This window comes from Dendrobates tinctorius, unplaced genomic scaffold (genome assembly GCF_039654945.1).
Source record: "Dendrobates tinctorius isolate UK_male_01 unplaced genomic scaffold, ASM3965494v1 ptg000103l, whole genome shotgun sequence".
In the NCBI taxonomy this organism is placed as follows: domain Eukaryota; kingdom Metazoa; phylum Chordata; class Amphibia; order Anura; family Dendrobatidae; genus Dendrobates; species Dendrobates tinctorius.
In genome coordinates, this window is record NW_027361771.1 from 45117526 (window position 1) to 45137128 (window position 19603).

At 44.4% G+C, this 19603-nt stretch overlaps 2 protein-coding genes across 6 annotated transcripts in view; one reads left to right on the plus strand and one right to left on the minus strand.

The window, feature by feature from the left end:
* Nucleotides 1-6074, minus strand: part of LOC141100135 (gastrula zinc finger protein XlCGF66.1-like) — a 62618-nt gene extending 56544 nt beyond the window's left edge. The window contains exon 1 of the mRNA XM_073588398.1: nt 5928-6074. The gene's annotated coding sequence lies outside the window, so the exon portion shown is untranslated. The remainder of the gene's footprint in view (nt 1-5927) is intronic.
* Nucleotides 6075-6149: 75 nt separating this feature from the next.
* Nucleotides 6150-12013, plus strand: LOC141100129 (uncharacterized). 5 transcript variants are annotated; one of them, XM_073588390.1, is made up of 5 exons: nt 6150-6284; nt 9245-9344; nt 9440-9514; nt 9708-9788; nt 10566-12013. In XM_073588390.1, the coding sequence occupies exons 3-5, from the start codon at nt 9481-9483 to the stop codon at nt 11738-11740; spliced, it is 1290 nt and encodes a 429-aa protein (XP_073444491.1). In that variant the 5' UTR covers nt 6150-6284; nt 9245-9344; nt 9440-9480; the 3' UTR covers nt 11741-12013. The 5 variants fall into 5 exon arrangements, with proteins under 5 accessions (XP_073444491.1, XP_073444489.1, XP_073444487.1 ...); XM_073588388.1 differs by having other exon boundaries at nt 6152-6284; nt 9415-9514; nt 9708-12013; XM_073588386.1 differs by having other exon boundaries at nt 6152-6284; nt 9708-12013.
* Nucleotides 12014-19603: the final 7590 nt, after the last annotated feature.

Genomic DNA, 19603 nt, shown 5'->3' on the forward strand with positions numbered 1-19603 from the left:
AGCACTGTACACACGGTGGATGTAGATATATATGAGGGCACACATGAGCACTGTACACACAGTGGATGTAGATATGAGGCAGACATGAGCACTGTACACACAGTGGATGTAGATATATATGAGGGCAGACATGAGCACTGTACACACAGTGGATGTAGATATGAGGGCAGACATGAGCACTGTACACACAGTGGATGTAGATATGAGGGCAGACATGAGCACTGTACACACAGTGGATGTAGATAGATATGAGGCCAGACATGAGCACTGTACACACAGTGGATGTAGATATGAGAGCAGACATGAGCACTGTACACAGTGGATGTAGATATATATGAGGGCAGACATGAGCACTGTACACACAGTGGATGTAGATATGAGGGCAGACATGAGCACTGTACACACAGTGGATGTAGATATGAGGGCAGACATGAGCACTGTACACACAGTGGATGTAGATATGAGGGCAGACATGAGCACTGTACACACAGTGGATGTAGATATGAGGCAGACATGAGCACTGTACACACAGTGGATGTAGATATGAGGGCAGACATGAGCACTGTACACACAGTGGATGTAGATATGAGGGCAGACATGAGAACTGTACACACGGTGGATGTAAATATGAGGCAGACATGAGCACTGTACACACAGTGGATGTAGATATATATGAGGGCAGACATGAGAACTGTACACACGGTGGATGTAGATATGAGGCAGACATGAGCACTGTACACACAGTGGATGTAGATATATATGAGGGCAGACATGAGCACTGTACACACAGTGGATGTAGATATGAGGCAGACATGAGCACTGTACACACAGTGGATGTAGATATATATGAGGGCAGACATGAGAACTGTACACACGGTGGATGTAGATATGAGGCAGACATGAGCACTGTACACACGGTGGATGTAGATATATATGAGGGCAGACATGAGCACTGTACACACAGTGGATGTAGATATGAGGCAGACATGCGCACTGTACACACAGTGGATGTAGATATATATGAGGGCAGACATAAGCACTGTACACACAGTGGATGTAGATATGAGGGCAGACATGAGCACTGTACACACAGTGGATGTAGATATGAGGGCAGACATGAGCACTGTACACACAGTGGATGTAGATAGATATGAGGGCAGACATGAGCACTGTACACACAGTGGATGTAGATATGAGAGCAGACATGAGCACTGTACACAGTGGATGTAGATATATATGAGGGCAGACATGAGCACTGTACACACAGTGGATGTAGATATGAGAGCAGACATGAGCACTGTACACACAGTGGATGTAGATATGAGAGCAGACATGAGCACTGTACACAGTGGATGTAGATATATATGAGGGCAGACATGAGCACTGTACACACAGTGGATGTAGATATGAGAGCAGACATGAGCACTGTACACAGTGGATGTAGATATATATGAGGGCAGACATGAGCACTGTACACACAGTGGATGTAGATATGAGGGCAGACATGAGCACTGTACACACAGTGGATGTAGATATGAGGGCAGACATGAGCACTGTACACACAGTGGATGTAGATATGAGGGCAGACATGAGCACTGTACACAGTGGATGTAGATATGAGGGCAGACATGAGCACTGTACACACAGTGGATGTAGATATGAGGGCAGACATGAGCACTGTACACACAGTGGATGTAGATATGAGGGCAGACATGAGCACTGTACACACAGTGGATGTAGATATGAGAGCAGACATGAGCACTGTACACACAGTGGATGTAGATATATATGAGGGCAGACATGAGAACTGTACACACGGTGGATGTAGATATATGAGGGAAGACACACAGTGGATGTAGATATGAGGGCAGACATGAGCACTGTACACACAGTGGATGTAGATATGAGGGCAGACATGAGCACTGTACACACAGTGGATGTAGATATGAGAGCAGACATGAGCACTGTACACACAGTGGATGTAGATATATATGAGGGCAGACATGAGAACTGTACACACGGTGGATGTAGATATATGAGGGAAGACACACAGTGGATGTAGATATGAGGGCAGACATGAGCACTGTACACACAGTGGATGTAGATATATATGAGGGCAGACATGAGCACTGTACACACAGTGGATGTAGATATATGAGGGAAGACACACAGTGGATGTAGATATGAGGGCAGACATGAGCACTGTACACACAGTGGATGTAGATATATATGAGGGCAGACATGAGCACTGTACACACACAGTGGATGTAGATATATATGAGGGCAGACATGAGCACTGTACACACAGTGGATGTAGATATATATGAGGGCAGACATGAGCACTGTACACACACAGTGGATGTACATATATATGAGGGCAGACATGAGCACTGTACACACAGTGGATGTAGATATATGAGGGAAGACACACAGTGGATGTAGATATGAGGGCAGACATGAGCACTGTACACACAGTGGATGTAGATATATATGAGGGCAGACATGAGCACTGTACACACAGTGGATGTAGATATATGAGGGAAGACACACAGTGGATGTAGATATGAGGGCAGACATGAGCACTGTACACACAGTGGATGTAGATATATATGAGGGCAGACATGAGCACTGTACACACACAGTGGATGTAGATATATATGAGGGCAGACATGAGCACTGTACACACAGTGGATGTAGATATATGAGGGAAGACACACAGTGGATGTAGATATGAGGGCAGACATGAGCACTGTACACACGGTGGATGTAGATATGAGGCAGACATGAGCACTGTACACACAGTGGATGTAGATATATATGAGGGCAGACATGAGCACTGTACACACAGTGGATGTAGATATGAGGGCAGACATGAGCACTGTACACACAGTGGATGTAGATATGAGGGCAGACATGAGCACTGTACACACAGTGGATGTAGATATGAGGGCAGACATGAGCACTGTACACACAGTGGATGTAGATATGAGGGCAGACATGAGCACTGTACACCCAGTGAATGTAGATATGAGGGCAGACATGAGCACTGTACACACAGTGGATGTAGATATGAGAGCAGACATGAGCACTGTACACACAGTGGATGTAGATATATATGAGGGTAGACATGAGCACTGTACACACAGTGGATGTAGATATATATGAGGGCAGACATGAGAACTGTACACACGGTGGATGTAGATATATGAGGGAAGACACACAGTGGATGTAGATATGAGGGCAGACATGAGCACTGTACACACAGTGGATGTAGATATGAGGGCAGACATGAGCACTGTACACACAGTGGATGTAGATATGAGAGCAGACATGAGCACTGTACACACAGTGGATGTAGATATATATGAGGGCAGACATGAGAACTGTACACACGGTGGATGTAGATATATGAGGGAAGACACACAGTGGATGTAGATATGAGGGCAGACATGAGCACTGTACACACAGTGGATGTAGATATATATATATATATGGGCAGACATGAGTATTGTACACACAGTGGATGTAGATATATATATATGAGGGCAGACATGAGCACTGTACACACACAGTGGATGTAGATATATATGAGGGCAGACATGAGCACTGTACACACAGTGGATGTAGATATATGAGGGAAGACACACAGTGGATGTAGATATGAGGGCAGACATGAGCACTGTACACACGGTGGATGTAGCTATGAGGCAGACATGAGCACTGTACACACAGTGGATGTAGATATATATGAGGGCAGACATGAGCACTGTACACCCAGTGAATGTAGATATGAGGGCAGACATGAGCACTGTACACAGTGGATGTAGATATATATGAGGGCAGACATGAGCACTGTACACACACAGTGGATGTACATATATATGAGGGCAGACATGAGCACTGTACACACAGTGGATGTAGATATATGAGGGAAGACACACAGTGGATGTAGATATGAGGGCAGACATGAGCACTGTACACACAGTGGATGTAGATATATATGAGGGCAGACATGAGCACTGTACACACAGTGGATGTAGATATATGAGGGAAGACACACAGTGGATGTAGATATGAGGGCAGACATGAGCACTGTACACACAGTGGATGTAGATATATATGAGGGCAGACATGAGCACTGTACACACACAGTGGATGTAGATATATATGAGGGCAGACATGAGCACTGTACACACAGTGGATGTAGATATATGAGGGAAGACACACAGTGGATGTAGATATGAGGGCAGACATGAGCACTGTACACACGGTGGATGTAGATATGAGGCAGACATGAGCACTGTACACACAGTGGATGTAGATATATATGAGGGCAGACATGAGCACTGTACACACAGTGGATGTAGATATGAGGGCAGACATGAGCACTGTACACACAGTGGATGTAGATATATATGAGGGCAGACATGAGCACTGTACACCCAGTGAATGTAGATATGAGGGCAGACATGAGCACTGTACACACAGTGGATGTAGATATATATGAGGGCAGACATGAGCACTGTACACACAGTGGATGTAGATATGAGGGCAGACATGAGCACTGTACACACAGTGGATGTAGATATGAGAGCAGACATGAGCACTGTACACAGTGGATGTAGATATATATGAGGGCAGACATGAGCACTGTACACACAGTGGATGTAGATATGAGAGCAGACATGAGCACTGTACACACAGTGGATGTAGATATATATGAGGGCAGACATGAGCACTGTACACACAGTGGATGTAGATATGAGGGCAGACATGAGCACTGTACACACAGTGGATGTAGATATGAGGGCAGACATGAGCACTGTACACACAGTGGATGTAGATATGAGGGCAGACATGAGCACTGTACACACAGTGGATGTAGATATGAGGGCAGACATGAGCACTGTACACCCAGTGAATGTAGATATGAGGGCAGACATGAGCACTGTACACACAGTGGATGTAGATATGAGAGCAGACATGAGCACTGTACACACAGTGGATGTAGATATATATGAGGGTAGACATGAGCACTGTACACACAGTGGATGTAGATATATATGAGGGCAGACATGAGAACTGTACACACGGTGGATGTAGATATATGAGGGAAGACACACAGTGGATGTAGATATGAGGGCAGACATGAGCACTGTACACACAGTGGATGTAGATATGAGGGCAGACATGAGCACTGTACACACAGTGGATGTAGATATGAGAGCAGACATGAGCACTGTACACACAGTGGATGTAGATATATATGAGGGCAGACATGAGAACTGTACACACGGTGGATGTAGATATATGAGGGAAGACACACAGTGGATGTAGATATGAGGGCAGACATGAGCACTGTACACACAGTGGATGTAGATATATATATATATATGGGCAGACATGAGTATTGTACACACAGTGGATGTAGATATATATATATGAGGGCAGACATGAGCACTGTACACACACAGTGGATGTAGATATATATGAGGGCAGACATGAGCACTGTACACACAGTGGATGTAGATATATGAGGGAAGACACACAGTGGATGTAGATATGAGGGCAGACATGAGCACTGTACACACGGTGGATGTAGCTATGAGGCAGACATGAGCACTGTACACACAGTGGATGTAGATATATATGAGGGCAGACATGAGCACTGTACACCCAGTGAATGTAGATATGAGGGCAGACATGAGCACTGTACACAGTGGATGTAGATATATATGAGGGCAGACATGAGCACTGTACACAGTGGATGTAGATATATATGAGGGCAGACATGAGCACTGTACACCCAGTGAATGTAGATATGAGGGCAGACATGAGCACTGTACACACACACAGGCACTATATGAATACCGCACGCAGATAACAGACACTTGGCGCAGGCACACTATATGTCGCTTATGACTAACCTTCTCTCCCTGTTATCCGCAGACTAGGAGCGGAAGGTTACACCGGAAGCAGTCGGCGGTAGCGCTGCCCTATGACCTTGCTCACAGAGTCGGGGCAACAACATAATGGCGGAGGAGTGGCGGTGCTGCCGTGTGACTGCTGGGGTGCAGTCCCTCACACATTAGACTTTGTGCCGCCATTCTCTCCAGGTCTCGTATATAATGAAGCCGCCCTTTTTATTATTATCTTTTCCTTTAGGCTGCGACATTTTACTTCCTGTGTGTGGAACGCATCATCCGGAAGTGACGTGACACCCACCGTGGCCAGCAGCGAGACCGGATGTGGAGGAGATTGGGCTCTCGCTGGCGCTGCAGGAGGTGAGAGAGCAGTGTGGGGAGCCGCCATCAGGAGATCTCATGTGCCTGGTAATGCTCATGACGCCGCCATATGCCTGTGTGCTGCTTTCTCCCAATGCTCAGTAGCAGACGCACCCACCTGTGTACTGACACCATATTTGGGGTCTACTTTTGTAAAAGTGTAAAACCCCTTTAAGATCTGATTTCAAGCTGAAATATCTGGTTTAATCTGACACGAATTAGTAATATGGCGCCCACTTTTCCTGGCAGAGGAGTCCAGCAGTAATGGTCACCTGTGTATTGCCCAGATAAAACAGGGGACCGCGTACTTTGCTTCCCAGGGAGGCCCTATGTGGCCGCAGTAAGTGGCTCCTTTTCAGCAAGGTGCTAGATATATCCATTTGTGACATGGGCTAGGATGTTTAAAATTCTTTAATTCCCCCCCCCCCATTGCATGACACGTTAAGAGTTTGTACCTGAGTGGCCCCTGTCCTAGAGATAGGTAATGTATGAGTTAACGGGGGGGGGTCTGATAACCTCCCCCCCCCCCCCCCCCCGCCGCATACATTTAGGCTGTGTTCACACACAGCGTTTTTTTAGCGGTTTTTACCGCGGTTTTCACTATAAAACCGCTAAAAATAAGCTTCCCAGTCATTTCTATGCATTTTGCACTTTTTGTGCACATGCGTTTTTTACCGCGAAAAAAATGCATCGCGGTAAAAAACGCAGCATGCTCATTAATTTTGCGGATTTTTCTGCGGTTTTGGCTTCTTCCATGCGGTTTGAAACCGCTGCGTTAAAAACCGCATCAAAAACGCGCAATAACTGCCCCCTCCCTGCAAGATTCTTACCTATGCCCCCGGTACACTGCAATGATGTTTGATCGCAGTGTGCCGGGGGCAGTCCCTGGCCGCTCTTGGCACATAGTGCTGGGTGGTAATCAGCTGACACCCGGCCACGATCAGCAGTGCTCCCCCCCCCCCCATGAGCGCCGCTGATCACGTATGACGTACTATTCCGTCCATGGGACTTAAGTCCCAGGTCACATGGACGGAATAGTATGTCCAATGTAAGGAAGGGGTTAAAGGGATAGTCTGAAATTCAACTTATTTTTCATCTTAAATCTTTTTAATGCCAAAATCTAAGCTATTTTTCAGTATACTTTAATTGAAAATTCCTTATTCTTCCCTAACTACACTTACTGCTTTTTTTTTTTCTTCTTTATTGATGAGGCTCCGTTTGAGAATCCTAGTGCATGCTTGGATACTCAAAGCATCATCAGAGGCAGCGGTCACTGTTGCAGCCTCTGCCTTCTCCCTGAAACATATCGTCATCATTGACCTTCGTTTCAGGGACTCAGCTAGTCCTTGCAGGATGTGCAATGTGCACAATGATAGTGCACTTTCTCGCCAGCTAAGATCGGCAATAATGAGCCGGCAACAGAGCGCAGTCAATGCACGTTGTCAGAATTTCCGTTGTGTAGGGACTAGCTCTGCCAAAAACGTGACGTCACTTGTCGGGGCGACGCTTGTCTCGGTACGCCATGTATTTTGATGGGCACGGACTGCACTCTTTTGCCTTCTCATTACTTCTGTTCTGAGCCGGTGAAAAAGCGCTGTCATTGTGCACACTGCGCAGGGAATAGCCCAGCCCCTGAAATGAAGGCCACTGATGACACTTCATGTCAGGGAGGGGGTTAGAGGCTGTGACAGTGACTGCTGCCTCTGTCCCCCGATAATGCTTCTTTTGAGTATCACAAAATGCGCCAGGATTCTCAAATGAAGTGTGATCAGAAATGAAGTAGAGAAAAAAAAGAATCAGTTTGTTAGTGTAGTGAGTGAAGGATAGGGAATTTGTAATGAAAGTATATTAGACAATAGATTGGCTTATGGCATTAAATAGATAGGGATATAGGATGAATGTTAAGTTGTAGGATGAATGTTAAGTTGTAGTTCAGACCACCCCTTTAACCTAGGGAACTGTATTTGATCGTATGCCGTATTTTTCGGACTATAAGACGCACCCAGGTTGTAGAGGTGGAAAATAGGGGAAAAAAAATATTTAAAGCAAAAAATGTAAAATATTTAATAAAATAAATTACATACTCTTATGTGGTGTTATATATAATAGTATGTTATGTTGGAAGCTACGGGTAGAAGATGGTGCTGCGGGACCAGTGTGGTGTCTGTGAAGTACCATATGAAGACCCTGGAAGGTGAGTATGGGGGCACAGGGTTTATACTTAAAGCACCACTCCAGCATTGAAAAATAACACTGGAGTGCTGCTTTAAAATTCCATGAGAGAACTATAACTCCCAGCATGTCCTGCAGATCCTATGGCATGCTTGGAGTTATATGGTATCAAAAAATCTTTATTAAATAAAGTGAAATTCTACAGTTGAGTGTTTTTTGTTTTTTTTTTAAACCATGTTCACTAAATGGTAAAACTGACCTGCCCATTATGATTCTCCGGGTCATTACGAGTTCATAGACACCAAACGTGTCTGGGTTCTTTTTTAAGTGGTGAAAAAAAAAACAATGTTTGTTTAAAAAAAAAAAGGCACCATTTCCGAAACCTGTAACGTCTCCATTTTTCGTTATCTGGGGCTGGGTGAGGGCTTATTTTTTTGCACGTCGAGCTGCCATTTTTATTGATATCATTTTGGTGTAAATTCGAACTTTTGATACTTTTGATCACCTGTTATTGCATTTTACATCTCAACCCTGACGGATATATAATGCAAATGTCGGGAAAGGGTTAAACAAAACTCGAACAAACTTGATTTCAGCAAAACTGGCTAAATGTATATTGTGTATGATGGGCTACCTGACTCTCATGATAACAGGTGCCTCATCTCCTGTGAAATTTTTACAGCACCCACTGAAGATTCTTGGCTTATCCAAGCATCCATATTTATGGGATCAGAGATTTATAGTTGTACTTCAGGCAAACCTAATTTGTTATATTTCTTTGTACGTAGGAGCATCATAGAGTCTCTAACAAACTCAAAAAATGAGTGAGAACCTGAGCCAAAGTGCCCAGAACTGACTTAAAACAGCATTAAGTTGCTGACTGGAGAGGTGAGTGCTACTGGTTATACTTAAGAAGTTTAATTAGTCTGCATGGTTAATGCATCACTGTGTGTTTCAGAATCTTAAATGTTTTTTTTCTACAGGATCGAATGCATTGAAAAAGAGACACAAGAAAGAAGTCATCATGGTAGAAAGTGACCAGTCCCTCAAATCTCTATGTAAGATATTTTGCTATCCATCAATATGCAAATTTCACATATCTGTACCTTTTGTTATGTCCATGTCTATATTCTCTGCTACATGTAGATATCTGTGCAAATCTTTCCCTGTATAGTATATTATATATAAAAGTGATTGGCAAGATGATGCGTCATCCACTGTCTATACAATTTATTTATTTTTTCTCAACAGGTAAACTTAATGATTCTGTTCTTGAATATCAAGTCACTTATATCAAAGATGAACCTGTGTCATGTGGTGAAAGTCATCTTGGTGAAACTAACATTTTTGTTCCTCCACATAATATACAACAGTATGCATTAAGTCATATGAAGGAAGAACCATACTCCTATGAAGGAAAAAATCTCATTTCCTCACCTAAGTGTACATCCACAGTTCCTTTACAACATCATTATACATCTACTTATATAAAGAAAGAGCCAGCTTTTTGTGACGAACAGGTGATAAACAAAGTCAATTATCAATCCAAAGACAATATGCAACGCTTGTCTACTTGTATAGATGAGGGACGAAGCTCTTGTGATAGAGGAAACATCACAGACACCAACACTTCTATACTCTCTTGCCATACTCTACTGCGTTCATCTAGTCATGTTAAAGAAAACTCAGACTTCTTTCCGGGTGGGCCTATGCCATGCCCTGACAGTAATATATTTACAGACCACATTCAACAGTATCCACTTACACATATCAAAGTGGAACCAGAACCATCTGCTGGTGGAAACATTACTAACACGTATTCGATCATAGATTGTACACCACACCTTTCTGCTAATGTTAAGGAGGAACCACAGTGTCATGAAGAGGAACAATTAGCGGTGACTAACACATTTATACACACAGATCCTACACACCATCCATCTCTAAGTATTAAGGAGGAACCACACTTGTATGATCAAGGAAAACTTACAGACCTGCCTGTTTATACTATGTCGGATCATACTGTACACCATCTATCTACTGATGTTAAAGAGGAACACCTTTCCTGTGCCGTAACCATCAAACATTCTGAAATTTGTGCTCCCTTAGGTAATACACAGAACTATCCATTTACTGATTTCAAGGAAGAATCAGTCTCCCACAGTAGAAGACAGCTCATGGACGTGAAAAGTCACACAAATACAGGTCACTTACAGAATAAGTCTTCTAGTTTTGATGATGATAAAACTGATTCTTGTGAGAATGCAGAATTCTCAGGCCACTATAATACCAAAGACCAACACCCAGTGAAAGTTAGTTTCCAACTTCTGCACAAAGGAGTGGGGTTACAAGAAAAAAATGTTGAGTTTAGTCAAAATTCTAATAATTCTGTTTACACGAACCACCAAGAAGCTCAGGCAGCAGGCTTCTCTTTCAAGTGCCTGGAGTGTGAGGCATGTTTTACTAGCAAATTAAACTTTGAAGAACATATTACAATTCATAGAGGAAAGAAGGCCCATGTATGTTCTCATTGTGGCAAATGCTTTTCCTACCAGTCTCAGCTTCTTATACACGAAAGGACTCACACAGGCGAAAAACCTTTTACATGTTCTGAATGTGGCAAGTGCTTCAACCAATATGTCCACCTTGCCATCCACCTGATGAGCCATACCGGGGAGAAACCGTATGTTTGTTCCGAATGTGGAAAAAGTTTTAATAGGAAAACGACTCTTACAATCCACCAGAGAGTCCATACTGGTGAGAAGCCATTCCACTGTTCTCAGTGTGGGAAGTACTTTAGTACAAGCTCAAATCTTATTAAACACCAGAGAGTCCACACTGGAGAGAAACCATACTCTTGTTCTGAGTGTGCAGAGCTTTTTGTTCACTACACGCAACTTATCAGACATCAAGCCAATCATACATCTGAAAAAATATTTTCTTGTTCTGAATGTGGAAGGTCTTTTTCACAAAAGGCACAATTTCTAAAGCATGAAATGTTTCACAAATCAAGTAATACCTATTCATGTTCTGAGTGCAAACAAATTTTCAATCAGTGCAAAGATCTACTTCACCAGTCCACTCACACAGGACAGAACCCTGTTAAATGTCAGGAATGTGGGAAGCTATTTGATAAAAAATGTTCCATGGTCTCACATCAACGATTTCACTCTGGGGAAAAAACGTTCTGTTCAGAATGTTGTAAATCTTATGCTAAACATAATCAAGTTCACATCAAGAAGGCAGTCAAGTCTTTTCCAGAAAGTGGTGAGCTTTTTGATTAGGAGACACAGTTTGAGTGACAGCAAGCCACTTATTCTGAAGAACAGACACTGTCATGCTGTGTGTGCGTTTTTCTTATTCCCATGGTCCTAGTTTAGAAAGGCAAAGGACACTTCAAAATACATAATATACATAATCTATGGTGTCACATAGCAATAGACTACATTATTAAGAACTTGTGATACTTTTTAGAAATAGGTGTTTCATTAAACCATAACGGCAGTGTTGGCACCTATGTATATGGCAATTTATTTTGATAAACAATATACTGATTACTGGCACCCCTTGTTTTTTCCTCCCCTATATATGTGAACACCGATTTGCTTTTCTTTGCATCCTGGGCAGATATTTATATTGCCTTGCTAGAAATGTCAAATGATAACTAAGGGATCTTTGTAAACCTTTGCATACTTGTGTTTCACATTAGTCAGTTATAGGGGATTTTATTTGTCATTTCAGTTCGGTCTCTTTAGGTGCATGTTTCAGCTTACACCGTGCACATTTTTACCATCTTATATCTTCAGCTGGTCTCTCTCCCCACCTCCTTTTTGGACCCCTCCCCCTTTGTTTGTCTTTTTAACATATATTTTCAATTTTATCCCCTTTCTGCCATGAGACGTACTATCCCGTCCATGTGCCCTGAGACTTAATTCCCAGGGACGGGATAGTACGTCATAGCGATCAGCGGCGCCCATGTGGTGAGCGCCGCTGATCGCAGCCGGGTGTCAGCTGATTATCACAGCTGACACCCGGCAAATGTGTCAGGGACAGTCACGGACTGCCCCCGACACGTTAACCCCTTGTACACCGCGATCAAACACGATCTCTGTGTACCGGGGGTTAAAGGGAAGCATCGGCAGGGAGGGGGCTCCCTCTGTGCTTCCCTGAGCCCCCCACAGCAGCGCTGCTGCGGGGGTCTCCCTCCCTGCAGGCCCCCGAATCCAAGATGGTGCCGGGGGCCTGCAGGGAGCCGGCTTCCTCAGTGCCTGCAAAGCGCAGGCATGAGGAAGTCTGCAGCAGCGCCTGTGACAGATCGCTGATCTGTGATGTGACAGATCAGCGATCTGTCACAGGACAGTGATGTCCCACCTGGGACAATGTAAGGCTAGTTTCACACTAGCGCTTTTGAGCGCAGCGACGGCCTGCGCACGGCGCCGCTAAGCCCCGCCCCCTGCCACGCATCCGCCGGTAGCTCCGCCTACCGGCGCATGACGCTGCATGCGTCCTGCGTCCCCTATCTTTATCACTGGGGGCGCAGGCCGTGCGCAGTATGCGTTTGGTGGCGCATGCCCTTTTTTGACGGTGCGCCGAGCGCAACCAAACTGCAGCAGGTTGCGTTTGGCGCAGGTCGGCGCACCGTCAAAAGGACGCATGCGCCGCCAAACGCATACTGCGCACGACCTGCGCCCCCAGTGATAAAGATAGGGGACGCATGCAGCGTCATGTGCCGGTAGGCGGAGCTACCGGTGGAGGCGCGGCAGGGGGCGGGGCTTAGCGGCGGCCGTGCGCAGGCCGTCGCTGCGCTCAAAAGCACTAATGTGAAACTAGCCTAATAAAGTTAAAAAAAAAAGTGTTAAAATAATTTAAAAAAAATCGCCAAATAAATTAGATAAAAAAATTCCCCCAATAAATGCATTTTTTGTAAATAAAAACAATAAAAGTACACATATTTGGTATCGCCGTGTCCGTAACGACCTGCCCTATAAAACTGTCCCATTAGTTAACCCCTTTAGCGAACCCCTTAAAAAATGAAGCAAAAAATAATGATTTATTATCATACCGCAGAACAAAAAGTGCAATAAGGCGCGATCAAAAAGACGCATATAAACATGGTACCGCTGAAAACGTCATCTTGTCCCGCAAAAAACGAGCCGCCACAAAGTATCATCAGCAAAAAAAATAGTTATAGCTTGCAGAATAAAGCGATGCAAAAATAATTATTTTTTATATAAAATAGTTTCATTGCATAAAACCGACAAAACATAAAAAAACGACCTAAATGAGGTATCGCTGTAACCGTACTGACCCAAAGAATAAAGCCGCTTTATCAATTTTACCGCACGCGGAACGGTGTAAACGCACCCCCCCAAAAGAAATTCATGAAACGCTGGTTTTTGTTCATTCCGCGTCCCAAAAATCGGAATAAAAAGCGATCAAAAAATGTCACGTGCCCGAAAATGGTACCAATAAAAACGTCAACTCGTCCCGCAAAGAATAAGACCTCACATGACTCGGTGGGTCAAAATACGGAAAAATTATAGCTCTCAATATGTGGTGATGCAAAAACTATTTTTACAATAAAAGCGTCTTTTAGCGTGCGACCGCCATAAATAGTAAATCAAACCCCCCGTTATCACCCCCTTAGTTAGGGAAAAATAATAAAATTAAAAGAAAATGTATTTATTTCCATTCTCCAGTTAGGGCTGAGATTAGGGGTGTGTTGGGGTTAGGGTTGGAGTTAGAATTGGGGGTTTCCACTGTTTGGGCACATCAGGTGCTCTCCAAATGCAACATGGCGTCTGATCTCAATTCCAGTCAATTCTGAGTAGAAAAAGTCAAATGGTGCTCCTTCCCTTCCAAGCTCTGCCATGCGCCCAAACAGTGTTTTACCCCCACATATAGGGTATCAGCCTACTCAGGACAAATTGGAAAACAACTTTTGGGGTCCAATTTCTCCTGTTACCCTTAGGAAAATAAAAAATTGGGGGCAAAAATATCATTTTTGTGGAAAAAAAGATCTTATTTTCACGCCTGGGTGTTATAAACTTCTGTGAAGCCCTTGGGGGTTCAAAGTGCTCACCACACAACTAGATAAGTTCCTTAGGGGGTCTAGTTTTCAAAATGGGGTCACTTGTGGGGGGTTTCCATTGTTTAGGTACATTAGGGGCTCTCCAAAAGCAACATGACACCCGCAGACCATTCCATCAAAGTCTGCATTCCAAGACGTCACTACTTCCCTTCCGAGCCCCGACGTGTGCACATACAGTAGTTTTCTCCCACATATGGGGTGTCAACGTACTCAGGACAAATTGGACAACAACTTTTGGGGTCCAATTTGTCCTGTTACCCTTGGAAAAATAAAAAAATTGGTGACTAAAAGATCATGTTTTTGGAAAAAATATGATTTTTTTTTTTATTTTCACGCCCGGGCATTATTAACTTCTGTGAAGCACTGGAGGGGTCAAAGTGCTCACCACACATCTAGATAAGTTCCTTGGGGGGTCTAGTTTCCAAAATGGTGTCATTTGTGAGGGGTTTCCACTGTTTTGGTACATCAGGGGTTTTCCAATCGCGACATGGTGTCCGATCTCAATTCCAGCCAAAAACGTCAAATGGTGCTGCTTCCCTTCCGAGCTCTGCCATGCGCCCAAATAGTGGTCTACCCCCACATATGCGGTATCAGCGTACTCAGGACAAATTGCACAATAACTTTTAGGGTCCTGTTACCCTTGGAAAAATAAGAATTGAGGGTGAAAAGATCATTTTTGTGGAAAAAATATGATTTTTTAATTGTACGGCTGTATGTTATAAACTTCTGTGAAGCCCTTGGGGGTTCAAAGTTCTCACCACACATCTAGATAAGTTCCTTGGGGGGGGTTTCCAAAATGGGGTCACTTGTGGGGGGTTTCCACTGTTTGGAGAGCCCCTGATGTACCTAAACGTGACATGGCGTCCGATCAGAATTCCAGCCAATTTTGCATTGAAAAATTCAAACGGCTCTCCTTCCCTTCTGAGCTCAGCCATGCGCCGAAACAGTGGTTCCTCCCCCCCCACATATCAGGTATCAGCGTACTCAGGACAAATTGCACAATAAATTTTGCAGTCCAATTTCTCCTGTTACCCTTGGTAAAATAAAAAAAATTGAACCTGAAGTATTTTTTTTGTGAAAAAAAGTTAAATGTTCATTATTTTTTTTTTTTAAATATTCAAAAAATTCCTGTGACGCACCTAAAGGGTTAATAAACTTTTTGAATGTGGTTTTGAGCCCCTTAAGGGGTGCAGTTTTTAGAATGATGTCACTTTTGGGTATTTTCTATCATATAGACCCCTCAAAGTGGCTTCAAATGTGATGTGGTCCGTAAAAATAAAATGGTGTTGAAAAAATGAGAAGTCGCTGGTAAATTTTTAACCCTTATAACTTCCTAACAAAAAATAAAATTTGGGTTCCAAAATTGTGCTGATGTAAAGTAAACATGTGGGAAATGTTACTTATCAATTTTTTTGTGTGCCGTATCTCTGATTTAAGGGCATAAAAATGCAAAGTTGGAAAATTGCAAAATTTTCGCCAAATTTCGGTTTTTTTCACAAATAAACGTAAGTTATATGAATGAAATTTTACCACTAACATGAAGTAAAATATGTCATGAGAAAACAGTCTCAGAATCACCGGGATCCATGGAAGCGTTTCAGAGTTATTACCACAGAAAGGGACAGTGGTCAGAATTGTAAAAAATGGCCCGGTCATTAACGTGCAAACCACCCTTGGGACTTAAGGGGTTAATATTGTTATATAATCTAATTTTTTATTCACATCTGTTCGTTCTCACTTATCAATGTGGTACCATACCACCGTAGATTATGTATATTTTGATATACGTTTTTGTGGGAATAATTTGAATAAAAGCTGCACTGTATGCATTGAAATTTGTAAGTATTTGAGTCCAGTGGGTGCTCCTGTTCAATGTATGCAGTCATGCTCAGACTTAATCTGAGATACAGTGGGGAAAATAAGTATTTTACACTGCCAATTTTGCAAGTTTTCTTACCAACAAAAAAAATGGAGAGATCTGTAATTCTTATTGTAGGTACACTTCAACTGTGAGACAGAATCTAATAATAAAAACTAGAAAATCACATTGTATGATTTGTATATACCGTACATACTTGTGTATAAGCCGAGATTTTCAGCCCATTTTTTTGGGCTGAAAGTCCCCCTCTCGGCTTATACACGAGTCATATACCTGGGGCCTGCTTCTACAGTCTCCCTTCAGCGGTCACGTGGTACCGTTGATTAAACTCATGAATAAGCGCATATTCATGAGTTTAATGAGCGGTACCACATGACCGCTGAAGGAAGGAAGGGAGACCAGGAGAAGCGGGGGGGGGGCTGCAAAGACCGCACCAGGAGGGGGTAAGTATTTCCAATATTCACCTGTCCCCGGTCCATCGCTGCTGTCTGCTGCTTCCTTTGTCAGTGACGTTTAGGCAGCAGAGGGCGAGATGACTTAGTCAGTGCGCTCTCTGCTGCCTGAACAGTCACTGACAGGATGTGACAGACAGCAGCGATGGAACGGGGACAGGTGAATATCTCAGGTGCTGGGTCCTGAGCCAGCAGCGACACCGGCACCTGTCCCCCATAGTGCGCCGGTGTCTCAGCCTGCTCAGGACCTGACACCTGGCCCCCAGGGAGGAGAGGCGAGTATGTCATTTTTTTTTTTTCTTTTGTGGCTGCATATGGGGCATAATCTATGGAGCATTTTATGGGGGCTGTGATGCAGTGACCCCTGTGACAGCTAAGGGGCGCTGTATGGGTCATGCACACAGGCATATCCATTATGGTAATGGAGAAAGGAGGAACGGCGGGATGGTAAATAACCAATGTGTATCCCGGGGTGGCCCTGGGATGGAAGCTGAAATATGTGGTAAGCAGCAGTGGTACTGCTGAGTGTTTGTTAATGTGTCAGGGAAAGCTTTCAGGTGGCTTGGTGAGATGGGCGGGACCAGTCACCTACAAACCCACCCAGGGGCGTGTGTCTGAACGCCCATAGTAAAGCCTGTAAATGTGTGTATGGCTGGATGTCTGAAAAGGACCTGCGATGAGGTCATAGCCATGTGATCCGGTGGGTGTGGCTACGGACCATATGAGGTGACCATTGTTGTGAGTTCTTTTTCTGGTCTACCAGTCAGGCTCCCTCTGGTGGTAACAGGAGGTAGTGAGGCTGATTTAATCAGTAGAGATCTGCCACCTGATAATGAGAATAACAATTGGACCTCAGGAATCTCAGATTGGATTTAAGACAGTCGACGCCCTACACTGGTGCTGGTGACTCCTGCTTGTCAGGTCTTGGTTCTCAGCTCTGTTCCAGTCAGCTCAAGCTAAGTTTCTCTGCTAAAGTTCACACTTGATTTTGTTGTTCTATTCAGTTTTTTTGTGTGGTCAGCCAGCCCCGGCTGGGACTGTGCTGAATTTTCACTCTTATTTATCTGTATTTACCAATTTGCTTTTTGTCCCTTATTAGATTGGCCTCTTTTTTGCTCTGTCTCAGAACATTTCAGAATGCTGATATAGTGGGAGAAGTCTAGTGACTTCATGGTTAATTTTGTTATCAGAAGTGTTGGACATTATTTTGTAGGGTTTTGGGCAGATTGCAGACAGTGTCTTTCCTTTCCTCTCATTTCTAGTTAGTTTGGGCCCCATCGTTTGTTCAGCCTATTTTCCTACGTGTTTGTGTTTTCATCTTGTTTCACCGTCAATACATGTGTGGGGGCTGTCTATTCCTTTGGGGTCTGCTCTGGGGCAGTTAGTTTTCCCTTTTCTTGCTTTAGGCTTATTTAGTCCTCCGGCCGTGATGAGGCGTCTAGGTTCATCGTAGGCACGCTCCATGGCTGCTGCTAGTTGTGTGGTCAGGATCAGGGATCTGCAATATGCATAGTTACCAACCTCTCTGGTTTTTCTGGGCTTAGCATGTTTAGGTTTTTTCCTCCTCGGTGACCCATTCATAACAGACCAGGGATGGTCACATGGGAGAGTGCTTGGATCTGATTGGTCCGTGTGGAAGGTCCCACAAGGCCGACGTGCTGGAAGGGCTGCTGCCTTCCTGGAGAGCACGTGCGGAGGCTGCTGACCCGAGGAGGCCTGTGTATATTGGCCTGTGTGTGTGGGACAGTCCCCAGGAGGGAATGGACGTCCTGAATGCGAAGCAGCTAAGAGGTAACCCCGGACAGGGGGAAATAGCTGTGAGGCTATAGAGCCTGATTGCTGGACATTGCACAGCCTGTGTGACCACAGGTCTGAGAGAGGAGCTCTATCATGAACATTCTGCTGTGTGATATAAGCTTGTTGCCGTATATGGTTTATGCTAAATAATAAACCACATGGATCGTTTATGTGAAAAACCCGTGCCGGACCTGGTTTATCTGCAGCAGAGTGTCCCCCCAATACACTCAGTGAGCGCTACCTTACAATTTGTGGAGAATGCCAAGGGCACTGTTGTAGCCTTGTTGCTAGGGGTAACGGACGAGGTCTACAAATTCAGTTGCTAGGGGCAATGGTTCTAAGGAGCACATGTTGCATTGCTGGCAACTTTGAGCCAGGAGAGCAGACGGTCTTGAAAACTGGGTTATGCTGACCAGGGTCAGTGAGAGAAATGTGTACAGGATTCCTCTGCAGTAGAGGGATCTGAGAACCTGCGTGGCCGTCAGGTAATGGTCGTGAAAACCGTGTGATACTGACCGGGGGCAGAGAAAGAGACTGTTGATAAATTGTGAGATACCTCTGAGGAGAAGAGGCATCCGGGAACCTGTGTGGCCAACAGGTAACAGACAGGAGTCTGTGGTATGCTGACCGGGGTTAGGGAAAGACTTTGAGAAGTCGCTATAGGGTGCCTCTGTGGATAAGAGGTACCCGGGAACCTGTGTGGCTGACACCAGCAGGTAATGGACAGGAGTCCGTGTTGTACTGACCGGGGTCAGTGAGAGACACTGTATGTGGTTCCCCCCCCCCCCTCTCTTTCCTATAAAGCTGAAGGTGTTTGCTGTAACTCGGGGGGGGGTTACGAAGGTGACAAGCGGCTGGCTGTAACTCCACGGGGTTACGAAGGTTGCTGTGGATCGGGTCCACGAATATGGCGCGGCAGGAGCTGCAG